Genomic DNA, 20265 nt, shown 5'->3' on the forward strand with positions numbered 1-20265 from the left:
GAAACTACAGTTTGCTTAAATTTGAATGTAGAACTTCGACTAAAATCCGGACATTTTGTGGGACTCAAAGAGAAAATCTTTACGCTAAATTTTTAGAAGGTCCGTTGATACATGCGTTAGCAAAGGCCCTAAAATCGAAAATCCAGAGATATTTAATAATGGAGTTATATCTAAATCTAAACAGGAATCTATGAAATTTACCTGTGGTCAAAAGAGTCGTAATGACAAATTTTGTGAAGATCGGTTATCAAATTGCCAGATTATTGCAGTAGTAGTCAAAATTGAACGAAAACATAAATGTTACATTTTGTGGTAGTGTTATTGTTGTAGCAACATTTGCATGTTTAAGTGTGGTTCCTCGTCAACTTCATTATAGATGAGCAAGCTCATTCCGGCTCATAAAACCGATCGCTCCAAAGCCGATCGCTATGTTAGAGCCATTGGTTATTTTAAGGCGCCAATAACTCACCTTTGCATATCAAGTATCATAGGTATTCAGTATTTAACAAAGGCCCAGTGCCGCCCGGTCTCCCACTGAGACTCTCCACTCGATAGCGCTGATTGTCCGTGACAGCAATTACTGTGAGAATTACTATGGAGATTCCACCATCCACAACCTGTGAAGCTCCCGGTAACTCCCAACTAAGCAGCTCGTGGTGTCAACGAACATCACACAGATCGGAGCTCGGAGTTCCAGCTCGTGCGATGCTCATGGTTATCGTGTGCCGTCATGGTTTGTGGTAGTCATAGAAGAAAGCGTAGTGCAAAGTTTTGAGAAGATCGGGCGATGAATGCGTTTGCAATGGCTCTAAAACTGGGATGACCAGCCCTTTACGGTAGCTTTGATGGCAAGTCACACATATTCTTACGCTCTTTGTTTCAGTCGTTGTTGAGGCAGCAACGAATGAACATGTGTAGGGGTATACGCATCGTTTATTTTAAAAACAATGATTAACCCCTTGGAAATATAAAAAAGTATCTAAAATTTCTTATTTTATGTTTACTTTTGCAAAACACTTATCATTCAGTCAAAAAAAATTATATTTTACGTAATGAGAGAATTAACAAGCCCGGGCCGAATCGTGGGAACCCACCACCATGGATTTTGCTAAAAATTTATACAAAATAAATCTAGTTGAAGGTCATTATTTTATTCTAGTAAAAATTTAAGCTCTAGGAGCCGAATAAGCATAATCGAAAGACCGGTTTACATGGGAGCTAAATCAGGTTCTTGACAGATTTGGACCGTACTTTGAACAGTTGTTGGAAGTCATAACAGAACACTATGTGCAAAATTTCAGTAAAATCGGAAAAAATTGCGGCTTGTAACGACTCAAGAAGTCAAATGGGGAGATCGGTTTATATGGTAGCTATATCAGGTTATAGACCGATTTGAAACGTACTTCATAAAGTTATTAGAAGTCATAAGACAACACTATGTGCAAAATTTAAGCCAAATTGGATGAAAATTGCGGCTTCCATGGGCTCAAGAAGTCATATTGGGAGATCGGTTTATATGGGAGCTATATCCAAATCTGAACCGATATGGCCCATTTGCAATACCCAACGACCTACATCAATATTAAGCATCTGTGCAAAATTTCAAGCGGATAGCTCTTCGCGTTCGACCGCTTTCGTAATTTCGACAGACGGACAAATATATGCACTTTATGGGGCCCTAGATCAATATTTCGAGGTGTTACAAACGGAATGACTAGGTTAGTATACCCCCATTCTATGGTGGTGGGTATAAAAATACTTAAAGAGAGTATTCACACATACCATCACATTTTCATTTTGGACATCGCTGCTCTAGAATTGAAAATAGGGCAATACATCTACAGTGAGTGTCAAAAGCGTATGATGAATGAATTTTCACTTACGCTCACGAGAAAAAATGTTAATCACGCATGACTTTTTTATGTCGATTGACGTTCACGCACGCCCACGAACATTTTACTCATGCAGGACTCACGAGACACTCACGAACGCTCACGGGCCACTCAGGAAATACTCACAACTCACGAGAAACTTAGAAATCGCGATACACACACAGCTAACAGTTGAAAATATATTTTTTCATTCTGCAATATATTCTTATAAAGTGGAACTCCATCTGTATTCTTCTTCTCTTCAATGGACCTAAGGTCTCCAAGTTAAGCGCCAAACGATTGGGGATTATAGACGAGTGTGCTTCAACCTAACCTAATAAGGCGTTCAGACCAAAGCTGTTTTAAGCAAACGACTTGTTTTGCCTTTACAAATCATAATATGACTTTCACAGCCCAAAAAAATTGTAGGAAGTCTCTTCAATAGGCCCAGGACCTTACATCATAACATCTCAAGTAGGAGTTGCATACCACGCGCAGCACTTATGCGTATTTAAGCTCATACGTTTTTTTGGTTGAGCTATATACAATGCTCCTTTTGCTGAAAATCAGCTTATTTATGCCATTTTCAACGTTCATTTCAATGCAAATTGTCAAAAATGTTCTTTAAAATGATTTTAAAAAGAATTTCTCAATTTTACGCACTGCAAAATAAATTTTTTAACGCCCTGAAACGCGTACAAACTTAAAGGTGTAGTTACTTACCATGCTCGTGCATTAAAAACGCATTACAAAATGTATCTCTGCAAAACAATTCCACAAAAGCAAAGCGCAAAAGTTATACAATTTTGAACTTTGACGCCTAAAAACCCTACTCCACATGTGCCAACACAAAACGACGCTCGAGTTCAATCAAGGCGGATTTAAAAAGATGGTCTCATGCAAACGGCTATTAACAGCCGGCCAGGCTTGATGGTATTAAGATTTCAGATTCTTGTTTGCATTCTCTTTGTTGTTATCACTATAATATAACGTATACCCATACGCACACTAATTTCTTTGCGTGTGTTGGCAAAATTACGATCAGCTTGATAACAAGATGGCAGGTTGCCCCATATGATTTGTGGTTGTAGTACAAATGAGACCACTTTTAATTGTTTCGCCATGACACAAAAGTTAAACAAATTTAAACTTTGACGATTGAACTCAAGCTTCATTCTATGTTGCCTTAGGTGAAGTAGGGTTTTAGGCGAAGGTAGAGTTACATATTTTTCAGATAATATGCGCGTTAACTCATTCCTTCACATGCGTGCCTGCGTTTGTTGTGTAACTCTCATTTTACTTTTATATGACATGCAAGCATAAGTGTTACGCGTGGTATGTAACTCCACCTTCAGTGTGCGACAGAATTCCGCATACACTCTCAGTCTTTTGCAAAGTATGCGAACAGACCCATTTCTATGACAATTATGACAGCTATATCTTGTAAACATTGCAAGAAGGCACAGCTGCTTTTGACGCATTTGTTTTTATACTTTGGAAAGCGGTCACACTGCTCCTGTTTTCCCCAACAAATTCGTACATAAAAATTAACCAAAATGCGTGTAACTATTTCACGATTGACCAAAATGGGTCCGAAACTTAAGGAACTTCGTCTTCATTTGTGTCAAACTGGCGAAACTTCCCAAGGTGCAAGGTAAATGGATGTCTGCAATAATAAAATTGAGGTTACATAATACGAAAATAGATTGGATTAAAGTATCCTTTTTCTTATAATTTAGGGAGTATGTGGAACGTTTTTATCCCGCATTGAAAAAGAGCAACCCAGGATTACCTGTTTTGATTAGAGAATGTGATGGCGTTCAGCCTCGCTTGTGGGCACGCTATGGTAAGTTTCATGGATTTCGCTATACATGTATGATCTCTTTGAGAAATCTTTGGAATTTGAATTGCAGGTTTTGCCTTTCCCCTAGATATAACTTGAGATTATAGCGCGAGTAGAGTGTCAAAATGACCCAATTTATTAATTATACTAATGAACTCGGAAGAGTTATTGAGAGATCAGTTTACATGAATGGGATCTATATACAAATGTATATAGGTTATAGGCCATATTGGACCGTACTGATCACGGATGTTTAATGTCACAAAACCAGATTGAAAAATAATTGCGGCTACTAGGGCCCACTAAGTCAAGTTCAAGAACAATTTTATTTGGGAACTATTTCCAAATTTGAGCCCATTTGGCCCATTCGCAATCCTCAACGGCCTGCATCAATAACCTGTGCGAAATTTCAGAGGGATATCTTTATTTCTTCGACCGCTGTCATGATTTTGATAGACGGAATTGTTTAGATCGATTTAGAATGTGGAGACGATCACGAATATATACAATTAAGGGGTTGCAAATAAATATCTCGAGGTGTAACAAAGCTGAGGTTTTGTTTGCTCGAAATTCAGGCAGGAGGTGAGAGTATAGAACTCTAGTTGTCGTTGTTGTTGTAGCCACATTTTCATTTGGAGGTGGCTATCTTCGCCAAGATCCTGTGTGAGGGAACAAGGTGGCCATTGGTTATTCAAAGGCGCCAATAACTCACCTTGTCGCGTCGAGCCGCCTGGCCTCTCACTGAGACTCTCGCACGATACCGCTGATTGTCTGCGACTGCCTTTGCAGCTACTCCGTATGAAGCATTCCACTATACGCAACCTGTGGACGCGACCGGTAGCTCGCTGTTAACCTTCTCGTGACAGCAATGAACACCGCATAGATCGGACCTCAATGTTCCAGCCTGTGTGGTACCCGGCACGGGATAACTACTGATAATAAGCAATCGGGTACTGATGATAAGCCATCGCCCAGCTCAAAAATGTAAGAATACAATCACGGGTTGTCCATGACCAATCCATCTGTTGTCTGGATTTTTTTTTGCAATGTTCAGTAAAAAATTCTTCATTCTGGTGATATTCATTCTCATGGTAATATTATGTCTACTCTCTGCCCTTTGGGTGAGAGTCACGTTGAAAATCTCAAGTTTTTCTGATGGCGAGGTAGTAAAATCAAGCTTAGACACGAAATATACCTACGCTTAAGGATCTAATAATTTCTTTGTTTCTATTAAAATTAAGCATCTAATACGTATTTTTTATTTTAATTTAGATTTGGGAAAAGAAACTTCAATATCACTAACTAATCAATCTGCTCAGGATATACAAAAACACGTTGAAGCTTTGGGAAAATAGATAATGATGAAGGAGTTATAATATGCGAATTATGCAAAAACTGTACGAAATAAGTAAATAAAATAGCTAAAAAACAAACACACATCGTTATTCACAAAAATATTTGCACATTTATTTTGATAGAATCCTTTCAAGCCTATATATGTTACTAAAAGCTATTCCATTACACAGAAAAGGTACATTTAATTCCTATTACTAGTACTATTTTGGACGATAATAGCATCGAGGCAAATTGCAGAAAATAGTAGTTAAATTCTTTAGTGTCATCAATTATCGAACGGTGGAAGGCCATACAGTTCTGGTTGAAATTCTTCTAGAGACAATAGTCTTTGTGTTGCCAAGGAGCTCATTTCCAGAGGTACCCGTTCATCGGGTACCATAACAACTTGCATGCCAGCGCTATGGGCGGCCATAACACCATTGGGTGCATCTTCGAAAACCAAACACTGGGAAGGCTGTGGTTTATCCGGGAAACGCGAAGCTGCAATCAGGAATATGTCAGGTGCTGGCTTTCCATTTTTAACTTCGGGATCACTCGAACCACAAACCCGGTGATTGAAAAGTTTAAAAAGTTCTTGATGATGAGTGATTTTAACTTCAACCATATCCTGACCCGAACTAGTAGCCAAACAAAATGGTATATTGTGCTTATGCAAATGTTTCAAAAGTCGTTCGGCACCTGGAAAATGTAAAAGGAAATTTAGCAAAACCATGATAAGTGCTGGTTTGTTTGTTTGGTAGGTATATATTTGATTAAACTTTGAAAAATATAATATTGAATGAAATGCAACAAATTAAAACCGCAATAAAATTCTAATAACTTGCAGATAAAGTTTTTTTTTTAATAAAATCATAAATCATTTGATATGCTGTGGTATTTGTTTAAATGCTTGCTAAGTTTTTTTCGAATGCAATAATTGCAATTTTTATTTTTAAACTGGGAAAAATGGGAAATTTTTAAAACTATTAATTTGAAAAAAATTATTTTTATGTTTCTTTTACTTCTATTAGTCGGTTATTCTTTTTTTTGAAAAATATTTCATGTTAAATTAAAATATTAACGACAACTCATTTGAAACTACCTAAAAATGGAACTGTCTTAGAACAATTCTAGCTCAAATTAGGTAAAAGGTGTCCTTGTTGGGTTGTTTCCATTGACATTATGGCGGTTTACATGGGCATTAATAGAGAAAGTAAAATTGAACTTTCTCGTATTGCCGAAATGCTACTGAAGACATGCCAATGGGAGGCATCGAGAGAAAAGGAGAGAACAGAAATGTCTATTAAGCAGAAAGATGTTCAGGAGTCAAAATGAAGCCCGGAAATTGTGCCAAAGAAACCCATGGGTTTAATAAGGCACATCCTCCTGCAGAGAAAAGAAGAAAACCTGGTGATAGATATAGATATTATGCTTTGGATATAGAAGGACATTACCCTGTGTGACCTTGGTTTCGCCAAATATAGTTTTCCCTTTTCACATTCGTTTCACCAAATAAATATTTAGATGACCGTCAATTCACACGAAATAACTTTTTCGAAGTCACAGTTCGAAAAATTAAAACATGATTTGTTTGCAAATTCATACAATTTGCAAAAATTTACAAAACGAAGAAAGTAGTAGAAAACCTTGGACTTGGACTAATTTGTTATAAAATTTTTGGAAATTTCGAAATGCCTGCGGCTTTCTCGTTGGCTGTCCTGGCAGTAAGACAAAAAGTGTTTTCCGAGCAACCCATTAGGAGACGCTATTTGCGTGATACCATAAACCCTATGGATCTTCCAAGCTCATGGTAAAGTGGTTATTCAACAGTTGTTTTGTGATTTCAAGCTGTGTTTTCAGTATAAGGAGGAATTCACATTGCTTTCACCATCAAATTTTTAGTGAAATGGTTTCACAGTTTTTTTTTTTTTGGTCAAATCTATCATACGGGTCACCTCATTTCACTAATATTTCATATTAGGCTGCCTTAAGCCATGTCTTTGGTATCTCTGAAGAAAAAAAGTGTCTTCTCTCATCCACTATAATAGATACTACTACTAAATTTCCCATGAACATTCCATTAAGGAACAGGGGATACTTCTCTCGTATCAATGAGTGCAGTCCTATTAAAGTTTGAAGTTCAATGATATGGGGCCTCCTTTTTTATGTTGAGTCCGAATGTAACCGGCATTAGTAGGGGATAACCACTGCTGAAAATTTATTCTGATGTTCACGCTGGGATTTAAACTCAGGCGTTCGGCGTCATATGCGGACATGCTAACCTCTGCGCCACGATGGACTCCAGTCATCCACTATATGCCTTTGAAACCCTTGCTAGAGCTAGAATTTTTAGAACAGTTTCGGATTTTTTTTTCAGAAGAGGTACATTTTTCAACTTATTCACTCTTTGGCCTAATTTTGATTGGCTACTTTGACTTGGTATGGTTTGTAATGTGCTAAATAAAGTTTCTAGTAAACACAGCTACTTAATTTTTTGAAAAAAATTTTTAACGCAAAACATTAGATCTAAAGTATACATAAAAACTAAGTGGTATACAGCCATTATATCTATTTATTGTAAGTATGCATACATACTTATATATGCTGTTATAAAAAAAATTAGGAAATCAAAAGGCATATAACAAACCATATGTAGAGCAAAAGAACTCTATGAAAGTACAAAAATAGTAACGAAACATAAATAAACCAAATCCACGAAGAACGTTATGCTCATATATTTTTAAACAGCTACATATTGAACGAAATACACAAGATTCCTAACCCACATAACAACAAAAAATTGCTGTTCTAAATAACATTTTACTAAATTAATACAAAAAATCTCAGAAAACAAACGGATATACAAAATTTTTTGAAAAATTAACGAAAAACCTAATTCATAAGTGTTTTGATTAAAAATTTATAATAAAAACCAGTGCCTCTGAAATAATTTAAATTTAATTTAATAATTTTATTTTGTAATTAGAGCACTACGGTAAAAATGAATAAAAAATAATATTATCCTAAATTCCATTAAGGAACTGAGGCAAACTTCTCACAAATCAATGAGTGCTGTCCGATTCAATTTTAAACTCAATGATAAGGGACCTCCATATTATAGCCGAGTCCGAACGGCGTGCCGCAGAGCGACACCTCTTTGGAGAGAAGTTTTTAAATGGCAAAGTACCTCCCAAATGTCGCCAGCATTAAGAGCGGATGTTCCTGCCAGGATTCGAACCCAGGCATTCAGCGTCATAGGCGGACATGCTAACTTCTGCGCTACGGTGGCCTCCACTACTCGTACAGTACACAGAAATAAATTAAAAAATTATTTCCATGAAGAATAGTTCTTTTCCGAGAACCTGAAATGGTCCTCAGTCGTACCCATAACGTGGGATCGATGCTATATGGTGTGAGAAAATTTCACCTTCTGTTCAATACTCAATTGAATTGGAAGTTCTTAGGATATCTTGCCTAGACAATGTGCTGTTGTGAAGAATTTGAAATCCCCAACAACAAAGTATCTGCAAATATTTTGCACTATAATAAAATCCGGAACATACTAACAATACTAAATGACAGGCAAAGCTAGATTCAATATCAACATGACTAAGAATGAAATAATGCTATTTCATTCAATTGGTGGGTTAGGTTACTCTTGCTTTCATTGTTTAGACAAACCTGAAAAATGTTTGTTACATTTAAAAAATTTGGCAGTTAATCTATGAGATTCCATTACTTCAATAAATTAAATACAAAATTACAGCGTGCATACTAAATCGCTATAAAATGCCAATAGCACAATTGGCTATCTAACCTTTTGTGAGGGGACAACCGGATAACATTTGACGACATAGCTCATGAAACTTGTGTAAAAATTCGTCCGTAGTTATTGGTAAGCTCAAATCGGCTACAACAATTTCAGCAGTGCGTGGTTCTGTAGTGCCCATAACTTTAAGACGGACTTCAGTGGGATATGGTTTATCAAATGATTGTGCTATTTGCCTTATGATTTCTTCGTACACTTTTTCAGTGTCTGTGTTATCCATTCAAGTATTTGTGTGTATAGCAAGAGAAGAAAGAAAGAAAGAAAAAAACATGTTAGTGGGGTTTATTCATTTGCAAATTACCTGGCATTAATTGGGCATCTATCATTAATTGAGAATTTATTTCCTTTTGCAGCTTAGAATACTCATCCGGCGAAATTGGCAATTTATAGATATCGACAAGTTTGCGGCACATATCCATATGTACGACGCCCATAAGGGACAATTTGACTTCGAAAGTATATTTCGGGCCACCAAATTTATCCAAGATGCGTTGTGTGGCCTCAGTGTACAATTTTTCGGTGTCTGTGTTTATATAAAAAGAATATGGAAAAAAATAAAATTGAATTTTCGCTTTATTCCAGGACCTAGGTTGAGTTCTATTTCCGGGGATTAAAGCAAAATATATTTCGAAGGGATTTTTTTCTTCACTTCTCTCAATATGCCAAAAACTTTCAATCAGATAGAACACGTTGATCCGGCTTTCCCCTATTGATTTATTTATTCATTCATTTTGCATGCCCATTTTGAATTATGTAAATTTTAATCAGTTCTTGCTATACTCCATTAGGGTATAGCTTATGATTTGGAGGTTAGAAATATGGTATCAAAAATATGGCTAAAAGTTCAAAGAAATTTGTTTCGAAATAACATACATAGTTACCATCAATCCAAATGCCAAGGGTATTGAGCATTTATACTAGTTATGCGGTAAAATCTACTTAAAATTAGAACTCACCCAATAGCAAACCATCCATGTCAAAAATACAATGGGTAACTTTTTTATACTGCTCGGCCATATCTAGTATGTTAACAAAAATATGTCAGGATCAAGTTCAATGCCAATACGAATGTGTATTTTGTTAATTTACTATATGATGTAACGCCTCGTTAGAGCATGAAATCGTAGGAACAATTCTAAATACAAAACAAAGGAAAGCACAAATTATTATTTCTTAATCAAATGAATCCGATTAGCTCCGAAACAAATACGTCGTTCTAGGAAAAAAACACTTATGAGATTAATAACATAAATTACCGCGAATATATACTTGCAACGTGAATCAACCCTAACCCAAGGTCACTGTAAAAAACAGTTTATCTTATCCTTTCATTCGTTTCAACTCCCACTTCACCCTTCAACCATAACAAAAAACAGCTGTTCGTGGTGTTACAGAGAAGCGTTGCCACTGAAACATATTACATTAGGTAACAAATGACTTTTTTTCAGTATACACACATAAGGTAGGGTCATGCCACCAGTTGAGTAAAACCACGTTTACACTAGGGGCCAAATCCACTTGATTCGAGATAATCTCCAAAACGTTGACAAAGTTTTTATTGTGATTAGCATTTTATTGAATTCAGCATATATATTGTGGCAGGGTGAATTTAAAAAGGTGCTCTCACGCGAAGGTCTGTTAGCAGCCGGCCAGGTTTGACGGTATTAAGATGACAGATTTTTGTTTGCATTCTCGTTTTTGTTATCTTCTTTCTCGCATTTTCTATGCTCATGTACGCAAACGTATGCACACACGCACACAAATTTCTTCGTGTGGGTTGGCAAAACTACGATCAGCTTGATGGCAATATGGCGGATTGCACCATATGATTTCTGGTTGTTGTACAAATGAGACCACCTTTAATTGTTTCGCCATGATATTGTGGTTAGAATATAAATAGGTTATTGTTGTAGCCACATTTTAATGTGAAAAGAAGTGAGAATGATATAACGGGTTTTAAAGGTAGCTCCAAGATGGGGACAGGGACTGTATTTGGTTCTATACTCCGATACACACAACATCGGTATGTACGTGAGACTGCTAGACGAGTGAATGGTCTTTCAGGCAGAGCCTATGTGCTATACTGACCTCCTTCTTACTTCCTTTCACTAATAACTTCATCTTCTCACAATCCGGATCTCCCCATAAGATTTTCGCCGTCCTATCGACCATTTTGTTGTTCTACAGTTCGTCGAATACGCCCTTAACTCGAACAACATCGATCCGAAAGGCTTCGGGTTAATCAAGTTGATTGACGGCAGTCCTCTGGCCTTCACTGCCAATTTGTTTGCTTTTTTCATTACCTCTTACTCCACTACGACACGGCACACAAACTATGCGGATCATGCCATCCTCAGAAAAGGCGTTAATCCCCTTACACTCCAAGACTGTTCGTGGCCTTACAGTTCTGGTTGTTGTTGCCCTGATGGTCAGTTTACTGTCCGTAAAAAATGTTTACAATCGACGTCCTCGCTTGAACGCCACACCACCTCACGCATTCCGTGATCGCCCGGATCTCTGCCTGCAGTATCGTATTATGGTCAGGCAGTCGAAAACAGATCTCAGTATCGGGGTTCTCTATGACCTACTCCTATACTCTATTCATTCTCCCATCGCCGTAAGTCTCATAGCCGGAGTGGCTACCTCACACTTAATCTGTATGTCAATGGTTCGGTTGTCTCGGTAGTCTCGAGTGGCATAGTGGACCTGGTCTTCATCGTTCCACCCAAGCCAAAACATTATGTTCTCTGAACCAGTTGTGTTATCGCAGTCCAACAAATTACTGAGGTGTAAAATCCCGTTTACATAGCTCATTAAATCCGGATTTAAGGCTCTCGTCAGTTGATTTTTTAAAGGGAAAATAGATGATCGAACTATTAAATCTGGATTTAAAGAGCAGTGTAAACGGGGTTTAAGTAAGTATTGGTCTAATCACTCTCCTGTAGAGCCAGTGAACTATCCTCGGATTCAGACCCCTTTTCGAGCCTACGGCCTGTCTACCTAGTGCCCAACACCTGTAAGCCTTCTCAGTACGCTCCTGAATGTGACACTTCCAATTTAGTTTCCTGTCGAAGTTTACTCCTTAGTATTTGACCTTGTAAGATATCGAAATCAGTCTTTTGAGGAAATGTGGTGCGTCAAATTGGCCCACCTTCGTCTATCTCGTGAACAAGCAGATTTCATTCTTCTCTGGGTTAACATTGAGACCCCTGTTTCTAGCCCAGCCGTATGCTGTCTACAAGACCTCTTCGCCCCTTCTGAATAGCTCATTCGGATCCTTACTTGTTAGAAATATTATAAAAATACATATTATATAATCGCCCCTCAGTCGGCATCCGTGATAGGTCATTTATGGTGGTCAACCATAGGAGTGACAAAATCCTCCCTTGTGGTGTGCCTTGTACAACTTTCTCCTTTATGTTTATGTCATGAGAGCCAGAATTGCTCCCCTGTGGTGTGCCTTGTACAACTTTCTCCTTTATGTTTATGTCATGAGAGCCACAATTTATCCACTAGTTCCTTAACATATGATTTATTCAGTCTCTAATGACCGGTCCACCCGGTACTGGTCTAAGGATTGGATCAGCGTATCGGTCCTCACATTGTTAGAAGCCCCTCAATATAATTACATACCACCAATATGTACGTCTTAGCTTCGAAGAATTTTTCTATTTTATGCAGAACCTCGTGCAAGGCGGTCTCCACCGACTCTCCCTTGGCATAGATATGCCTTTGTATTTTTAACAGTTCGGTGGATGTCCTACTCTTTATCATGGAATCCACAATACGTTACATGATTGTGAGGAGAAAGAACGTGTTGTTTGACTTTTGTTTGTGTTCTGGCAAAGAATAGAGTCCGTCGAATTTCGCAGTAATTTAATAGGAATTTTCGCTTCAAATGAAGTCAGTTGATGTAGCCACATTTTCATGAGGAGGTGGCGATCCTCGCCAAGCTCGCTCCGTTCCAAGGGACCCATCGGCACTCAGTATTTGTGCAAAGGGCTGGTGGCACCCAGGCTCTCACCGCTCGATACCGCTGGTTGTCCGCATCTGCCGTTGCAGCTATTTCGTATGGAGCATTCCACTATCAGCAACCTGTGGTCGAGACTGGTAGCTCGCAGCTAAGCTTCTCGTGACAGCAATGAACGCCACACAGATCGGACCTCAATGTTGCAGCTCACACAGCTATCCCGTGCCGGGAAGTCAGCACTAGTCTTTAGTGCAAACGATGTTTTTGTCGACAAATTTAACTGAAAGATGCTCGTTATATGTTACACAATTGCAGTACAGATAGTTTTCAAAAGCAAACTTGACTTATAATGAACTGAAACGAACTCATTTTACCTATTCAAATTATATAGGCTAGCGATTGGTTCTCAACAAAACGATTAGCGCAAAAAGTCACACATTTTTCTAGACGCTGACGCCTTATACTTTTATTTGATTTCGACGATTCTACTAAATGCAACCATAAAGAAATTGAACACAGCTCTATGTTTCAGCGATGACAACATGGAAATGCGGCCAACTTCGCTCACTTCTTTCTTTCGGAAAAATTAAAGATGGTGAGTGGATGTTGTTTTGTACTCGAGTCGCCACAAAAAGTGTTAAATAAATAGAATGTAATGGAAATGCAATGTAATATCAAAAAGTGTGAATGCTTAAATTAGTAAAAAAGTGGTGGGTGAAGTAACCAATAAACTAGAGAGTGCATTTGTTATTGCGGATGCAAATCTGAGCAAACATTTTGATGGCGACTCTTAAACAAAACACACACGTGCCAACTGAAAGTTGAATATGAAATTTAATAGAATTTTGTTGTTTTCCCTTGTGTGAATTCGTTTAGTCGAACATTAAGAGGAAGAAGACCAGAAAGTTGCGTGGTCATGTGAGCCATGGTCATGGTCGTATTGGCAAGCACCGTAAGCACCCTGGTGGTCGCGGTAATGCCGGTGGCATGCATCATCACCGCATCAACTTCGACAAATACCATCCAGGTTACTTCGGTAAAGTTGGTATGAGGAATTTCCACTTGCGTCGCCAACACAAATTCTGCCCCACCATTAATTTGGATAAATTGTGGTCTTTGGTCGGCGTAGACAAGGTTGCTGAATTGGAGAAGGAGAAGACTCCTAAGGCCCCCGTTATTGACTTGGTTAAGTTTGTAAGTATAACATAAAAGTACCTTTTGTTAAAGTTTTAGTATTAAGTGTAACATGAAGATATACCCTAAGGCGTCGGGCGGACTGAATGCGATCGTACAATTGCTTTTCCCATGTAGCGAAAGCCTTTCAGATTACAAATTAAATTTCTTTTTAATTCCATATCTAGTTTAACATTTAGATTAAATGTTACAATTCTTCTTTCTCTGCAGGGTTACTACAAGTTGTTGGGCCGTGGCCACTTCCCCAATCTTCCCGTAATTGTTAAGGCAAAATACTTCACCAAGAAGGCTGAAAACAAGATCAAGAAGGCCGGTGGTGCCTGCTTGTTGGTCGCCTAAATTAAGGTATATAATAAAGTTTATAATAAATAATTTTAAGATCAACGTTAACAGTGACGATTGACACTAGACGTCAGACTTTTGCTGAATGATTCCTAGTTTTTACCATAACTGAACTGAGTTTTAAATAAATTATTTGTCCTTACTACCTACTCTATGCTGAAATTGGACAACGTGCTTAAGTTGCTGTTTTTTCTTTTTTTTTCAGAAAACCCTTTACCTCTTAAGTTGTGAAACACATTCGACCATCTGAACTGTATTTGTTTTTTAAATAAAGCCGTCTTAACAAGGAATTTTAAATACATTTTTTTTTTCAATTAAATCTGAACAGTGAACATAAACATTGTTTTACTGTGAAAAAGGAAAATAATTTTGAAAATGTTTTGGCCGATACAGTGGATCTAAACAACTGCTTCGGAGATTTCTAATTACTTTAAAGTTAAATTAAAATTATTAAAAAAGTGTCGTGGAAATGTCTAAGAATTTTCCATTTTGTAACTTTTGCAACCTCTGTTATAAAATATTGAGACATTTTCATTTGCATGCTTAAGTTTTGTTTGTATACCAGATGTAGTTCATATAATTCCCTGAAAATTTCCAAAACAGAGGTAGAGATCGACTCAACCTTGCAAACCATTTTAACACCTAAAAATAAAAAAGACGTACGCATGCAAACGACGTTATATTGTATCAATTCGAATGATCCTATGTAATATTTGGTGCTATATTATATTGCATTTATTCAGTTTATCCTGTTGAAAGTTACAACTTGTTTCTCCTTTAGAGGGAACCGATTCTTTTTATTTCCGTATTTTTAAAATTTGTAATAGAACGCTCCTTAATCTTGCAATAATAATCTGAGTAATAATTCTAGGATAATAATAAGAATTTTTCGACAATTCTGATAGTGGGCATATGTTTGTACTTAGAATGGCGTCTCAGATATTTATGAAGGATTCAATCTTAATATTAGAAAGAAGGAAAACAACAAACAAGACATGAACCTAGACAATGGAACGATGGAAGCATGCCTAAAATGATCAATCGGAGAACATTATGGAGGATACAAATTGTTGAAGGTAATTTTTTTCATTCTACTATATCGCATTCTCATAGAGCATAAAATGAAATTATTTCAAAAATTGAAAACAAAAAAGTTTGTTAATTTGTATTTAACTGCTTAGAAAAAAAAAACTGAATATGACGATAACTCATAAGGCGTCGGGCGGACTGAATGCGACCGTACAATTGCTTTTCCCATGTAGCGAAAGCCTTTCAGATTCTTTTTTTTTCTCTTTATAAAACTTTAATTTCTGGTAAAAACTGAAGAATTTGACATTTTTTCTTTCTTTTTCATTACAGTTGGACGATGGCAGGAAAGTGCTGTTTGATATCAAATTCGATTATGGGTAATGTCAGTATACATTCGTACGAATTCATTAACTGAATTCTAATAAACACTGTAAACTTCACTGAAGGTTCCCTGCTGGGAGATGTTCTTCAGACTTTTTACCTTTACGCCATTATTTATAAAATCGAGATATTCGGGCGTTTTCTGGGTTTCCCTTTCACAAATTAAATAAAAATTGTTAATGTCCTTAACAACTGCTAAAATTAATTCCTTATTGTGAAAAAATTTATTGTCATTAGCTTGATAAAAAGTTCTTTCAAGGATGAAAGCGAAACTGAATCCCAGAAAACACCCGAATTTTTTGTTAGATGATGTTCTGCAAGTAATTTTTATTATGGCAACATAACACCGAAGAAATGTTCACTCGAGATCTTGGCGTCGAATATTCAATTTATTATGAAATTATGGCGACAAGAGATCAAGAACATAAAGGAAATTAACTAATTATTAAAAAAATAAAATTTATTATAGATGAATATCGTTGTTTTTATTGTATAGTTGAAAGCGAGTAAGAATTGCGCCCTCTAGGGGCTCAAGAAGTGAAAAAGAGAGATCGGTTTATATGGGAGCTGTATCAGGCTGTAGACCGACTCGGACCATTGGTCATTGGAGAAACCGTTATACAAAATTTCAGCCAAATCGGATAATAATTACGCCCTCTGCAGGCTCAAGAATGAAGACCCCACATAGGTTTATATGACAGCTATATCAGGTTATTGAACGATTTCAACCATACTGAGCACGTATGTTGAAAGTCATAATACAACACCTCATGCGAAATTTCAGCCAAATCGGATAAGAATTGCGACCTCTAGTGGGTTAAAAAAGTCAAGATCCAAGATCGGTTTATATGGCAGCTATATCAAAACATGGATCGATATGACCCATTTAGTATCCCAACCGACCTACACTAATAAGAAGTATTTGTGCAAAATTAGCGCGCTTTCGACAGAAAGACGGACGGGCATGGCTAGATCGACTTAAAATGACATGACGATCAAGAATATAAATACTTTACGGGTTCTAAGACGAGTATTTCGAGGAGTTACAAATAGAATGACGAAATTAGTATACCCCCATCCTATGGTGGAGGGTATAAAAATAATTGGCATGAAACTGAAATTTCATCAACTGTTACTGCTAGTAGGTTACCAAAGGCTTGCTACATCTAAAAGGTTGGGTTTAGGAAAAACAAGGCTATTAAAAATTCTCGTCACTAATATGAGGATGACAATCAAAAACCGGAAAAAGGTTTAATAGCAACTCATTCGCCTTTGACAGCGTACCAGTGTCTAGTCAAAAATGATTTGTCAGGTTGTTCAACCGTCGAATTATTGAACACGCTGAGAGATAGAAGAAAGAGAGCCATTCGTCGCTCAGCGGTTTCCGGGCAAGTCACTAACAATTATAATTTATTATTGCTGAAGTTATAGATGTCATTTGCGGCTCTAAAGACATTTGGCCTAGATTAAATTACTTCAGCTAGTAGTAAAATAAATGACGAAAGTCCTCTATTTGTCTCCAGATACTGTTTTTGTTTCCGATGTCTGAAAAATGGTCGAAGAAAACCAGCAAACGACGATGCTTTTGTTGTAGGAGATTCCAAATAAACAAGGCAGTAACTCTTCACACTTAGAATTTTGTTGTTGTAGCAGCGTGTTATGTTCATATTTCGTTTGCTTGGTTCCATATCGTGGAACTTGACTAAGATGCGGTGGATCTACATCTGGCAGGTGGGGTGCCCGGTCACAATCAGGACACATCCCGTTTCCTACTCAGGGGGGAGGTTGTTGTTGTCGTTTTAACCACATTTTCATGTGAAGATGGCGATTCTCGTTAAGCTCCTGTTGGTGAGCAAGCTCGTTCCGGTCCAAAGGACCTATCGCCGTGGGAACAGAGTGGCCATTGGTTATTGAAAGGCGCCAATAACTCGCCTTGTCACATCGAGCATCGTAGGTACTCAGTATTTGTGCAAGAGCCGGTGCCACCCGACCTCTCACTGAGACTCCACTCGATACTGCTGATTGTCCGCGACTGCAGTTATAGCTACTCCGGATAGAGCATTGCACTATCCGCAAGCTGTGGACGCGCCCGGTAGCCCGCAGCAGCTAAGTTCCTCGTGACAGTAATGAACACCCCACAGATCGGACCACAATATTCCAGCTTGTGTGGTGGTTACAGCTATCCCGTGCTTGGCTAGGGGGAGGTTCATTTTTTTAGGTGCATATGTGGCCTAGGACCACATTTTCCCCGTAGCTATTCACTGCATCTGCCGTGTTTGAACGAATGTGGTCTGGGCCAGCATTTTCTTTTGTTCACAGTAGATTTAAATTTAATATTTTGGAAAGGGACTAAAAGGCAACTCTTGTGTCTTCTATAGCCAATCGTTGGAATTTTAACCGTGTGTCGTGTTCTAGGATTCAGTTTCCCTTTCAATTTTGCTTTTAAAATTGTAATTGTGAAATTATTTATTTGTTGTTAAAACTTGGGTTCATTTAAGAAATCTGATGATAAAAAATAATGAAATTTGACACTTCATTTGCGTGATAATAATAAGTATTTTCAAGGAAAGTAAATCGTAAAACACAAGGTTGTTTTTAAAACCAACGCAAAAGGCAGAGAAGGGATGCAGTGTGATACTCTCACCTATGGGAGCATTGTCCAATTCAGACTCTAACGAAACTCTAGAACTGCCTGGAGAGAATGCAGAAACTCATTGTCCAGTATCGACTCGCAATTGTGTTGTAATGACACAAAAGGCACTTGACCGTCTTCAACTTCGTCCCGCTCAGTGGCGTTATTTTAGTCAGCCAGGGCGCCATAAAAATCTCTGGAAACAGAACATGATCTATCTTCAAAAAGAACCCATTTAATAATTTACTTACATTTTATTTTAAAAATATAATGCATATATGTACAAATGATAGTTCCAGCAAATCAATTAAGGTGACACAATTATGCTCATAGCGTCATCTTCTACGTTTTCCAAAATTGGCGTACTATTTTCAAAAATATGTATATTATCTAGCAAATTTAAATCTGGGGACATCAATTTATACTCTTTTTCTAATCTCAAAAGATTTTTCATAAGCCATAACGACTCATCAGTTAAGTCGGCGTTGTGGAAGGCAAATAATTTATTCAGTAGGCCAATAATGTCAGACTTCCATACACATGAAATCTGCAGCAATAATGTTGAGTACAGTAAAGGTTGCAATACCAGCAAATTACATAGAATGCGAACAGCGTAAAATAATTTAAGGCGTTGGGATTCAGTGGAAAAATCATTCGTATTATTGATGTTAATTAAGGAATAGTTTAAAAGGTATTGCATGGCTCCTGCATCTAATGTAGCTACCATTTGCGGATTTGGAAACAATGTAAGAAATACTATTTGTAGATGGAATTCTCCAGCTACACTGTTGGGATTTTTATCAGTCACATGTTCAAATAGAAAATGTCGATCTTCCTCGGTTAGAAGATTTTCAGCATTTAGGGCAATCAATTGCAAACACACTGCTGTATCCATCCTATAATCTAAATCAACACCGACAATCTCTTCATCACAATACATCTTCCATAACTGAGGTAACAGTTTCATTCTCATTACTGTCAATGAAGCTTTTTCACCTGTTGCAAGAATATTGGCTATAGTCCACAGACACAAACGCACTAGTTGAGATTCCTTGCTGTGGAAATAGGTCACCATATAACTTCCCGCGGCAGCAGCAATTTTCTCGCATACAGGAGATTCTCCAAGTGAAAGGTTGCATATGCACTCCGCTGCAGACAATTGACGCTCTGCATCATTACCAGTTAGCTCCTTAACCAATACCTGTAGAGCGCCAGTAATTTTACTGAATGTTTCTATATTTTTAGCATCCTGCAAGAAGGCGTGGGATAGTCTATACATGTCCTCTTCTGTGGCATGTTTCCTGCGCTTAATGCGTGCTGCTAGACCGGCCACATCCTTCTCAGAGAGATTTTCCAACTCCTTGATTCGTGCTTTGATTTCTCCCAGTTGGAACCTCAGGGAATCGGAAACATCTGCACGGATTTGCTCGCGATGTCGCTTTGTATATTCGCGCACTTTTTCCCTCAACAATGTTGTGGGGACCGTTGTCTTCGGGGATGTTGACTCAGTTGGCGAGCAGTTTGTGCAATCCATTTTGAAATAACAAGATGTATTTTGTAAAGATACACTCGAAAAAAGATCACTCTTCTATTAAAAACTTTTGTAGCTTTGCGTTAGTGCAACGCATAGTTAAAAATGATACGTGTTTTGTAAACTTCCAACAAAGAAGCATTGCGTACCATGGTGGATTTATAGTGATTTATATCCGCCGAAAATGAAGTCTAGGTACTGTTCCAGCAAAAGCAGCGTAATCATAACCGATTACCGAACAGTTCTAACGACAAGAAACATTTAGCTAGAGCTGCCTACTGGCTTTTATTACGCTTCTGCTCACTTAT

General features: G+C 37.7%; 4 protein-coding genes and 1 long non-coding RNA gene across 13 annotated transcripts; 3 read left to right on the plus strand and 2 right to left on the minus strand.

Annotated features, from left to right (window-relative positions):
• Positions 1–3341: 3341 nt before the first annotated feature.
• On the plus strand, positions 3342–5147 carry LOC106093757 (NADH dehydrogenase [ubiquinone] 1 alpha subcomplex subunit 2). The gene is made up of 3 exons (XM_013260896.2): positions 3342–3525; positions 3611–3717; positions 4987–5147. Exons 1-3 carry the CDS (start codon positions 3428–3430, stop codon positions 5067–5069), a joined length of 288 nt encoding a protein of 95 aa, XP_013116350.1. The 5' UTR covers positions 3342–3427; the 3' UTR covers positions 5070–5147.
• A 9-nt stretch (positions 5148–5156) lies between these two features.
• LOC106095141 (probable pseudouridine-5'-phosphatase) lies at positions 5157–10259 on the minus strand. Of its 9 annotated transcripts, none has more exons than XM_059365068.1 (6): positions 10148–10259; positions 9968–10013; positions 9835–9897; positions 9180–9401; positions 8867–9085; positions 5157–5748 (listed from the first exon to the last, which is right to left on the minus strand). In XM_059365068.1, exons 3-6 carry the CDS (start codon positions 9893–9895, stop codon positions 5336–5338), a joined length of 915 nt encoding a protein of 304 aa, XP_059221051.1. In that variant the 5' UTR covers positions 9896–9897; positions 9968–10013; positions 10148–10259; the 3' UTR covers positions 5157–5335. The 9 variants fall into 9 exon arrangements, with proteins under 9 accessions (XP_059221051.1, XP_059221050.1, XP_059221047.1 ...); XM_059365067.1 differs by having other exon boundaries at positions 9968–10094; XM_059365064.1 differs by having other exon boundaries at positions 10135–10259.
• LOC131995855 (uncharacterized) lies at positions 9060–9503 on the plus strand. Its single transcript, XR_009397653.1, has 2 exons — positions 9060–9149; positions 9232–9503. It is a non-coding gene; the product is annotated as an uncharacterized LOC131995855 (long non-coding RNA).
• Positions 10260–13421: 3162 nt separating the features above from the next.
• Positions 13422–14681, plus strand: LOC106093758 (large ribosomal subunit protein uL15). Its single transcript, XM_013260897.2, has 4 exons — positions 13422–13443; positions 13725–14042; positions 14253–14387; positions 14590–14681. The coding sequence occupies exons 1-3, from the start codon at positions 13441–13443 to the stop codon at positions 14379–14381; spliced, it is 450 nt and encodes a 149-aa protein (XP_013116351.1). The 5' UTR covers positions 13422–13440; the 3' UTR covers positions 14382–14387; positions 14590–14681.
• A 1728-nt stretch (positions 14682–16409) lies between these two features.
• On the minus strand, positions 16410–19997 carry LOC106093750 (uncharacterized). Its single transcript, XM_059366059.1, has 2 exons — positions 18678–19997; positions 16410–18622 (listed from the first exon to the last, which is right to left on the minus strand). The coding sequence occupies exon 1, from the start codon at positions 19958–19960 to the stop codon at positions 18734–18736; it is 1227 nt and encodes a 408-aa protein (XP_059222042.1). The 5' UTR covers positions 19961–19997; the 3' UTR covers positions 16410–18622; positions 18678–18733.
• Positions 19998–20265: the final 268 nt, after the last annotated feature.

Source organism: Stomoxys calcitrans, chromosome 3, assembly GCF_963082655.1.
Source record: "Stomoxys calcitrans chromosome 3, idStoCalc2.1, whole genome shotgun sequence".
Classification (NCBI taxonomy): Eukaryota; Metazoa; Arthropoda; class Insecta; order Diptera; family Muscidae; genus Stomoxys; species Stomoxys calcitrans.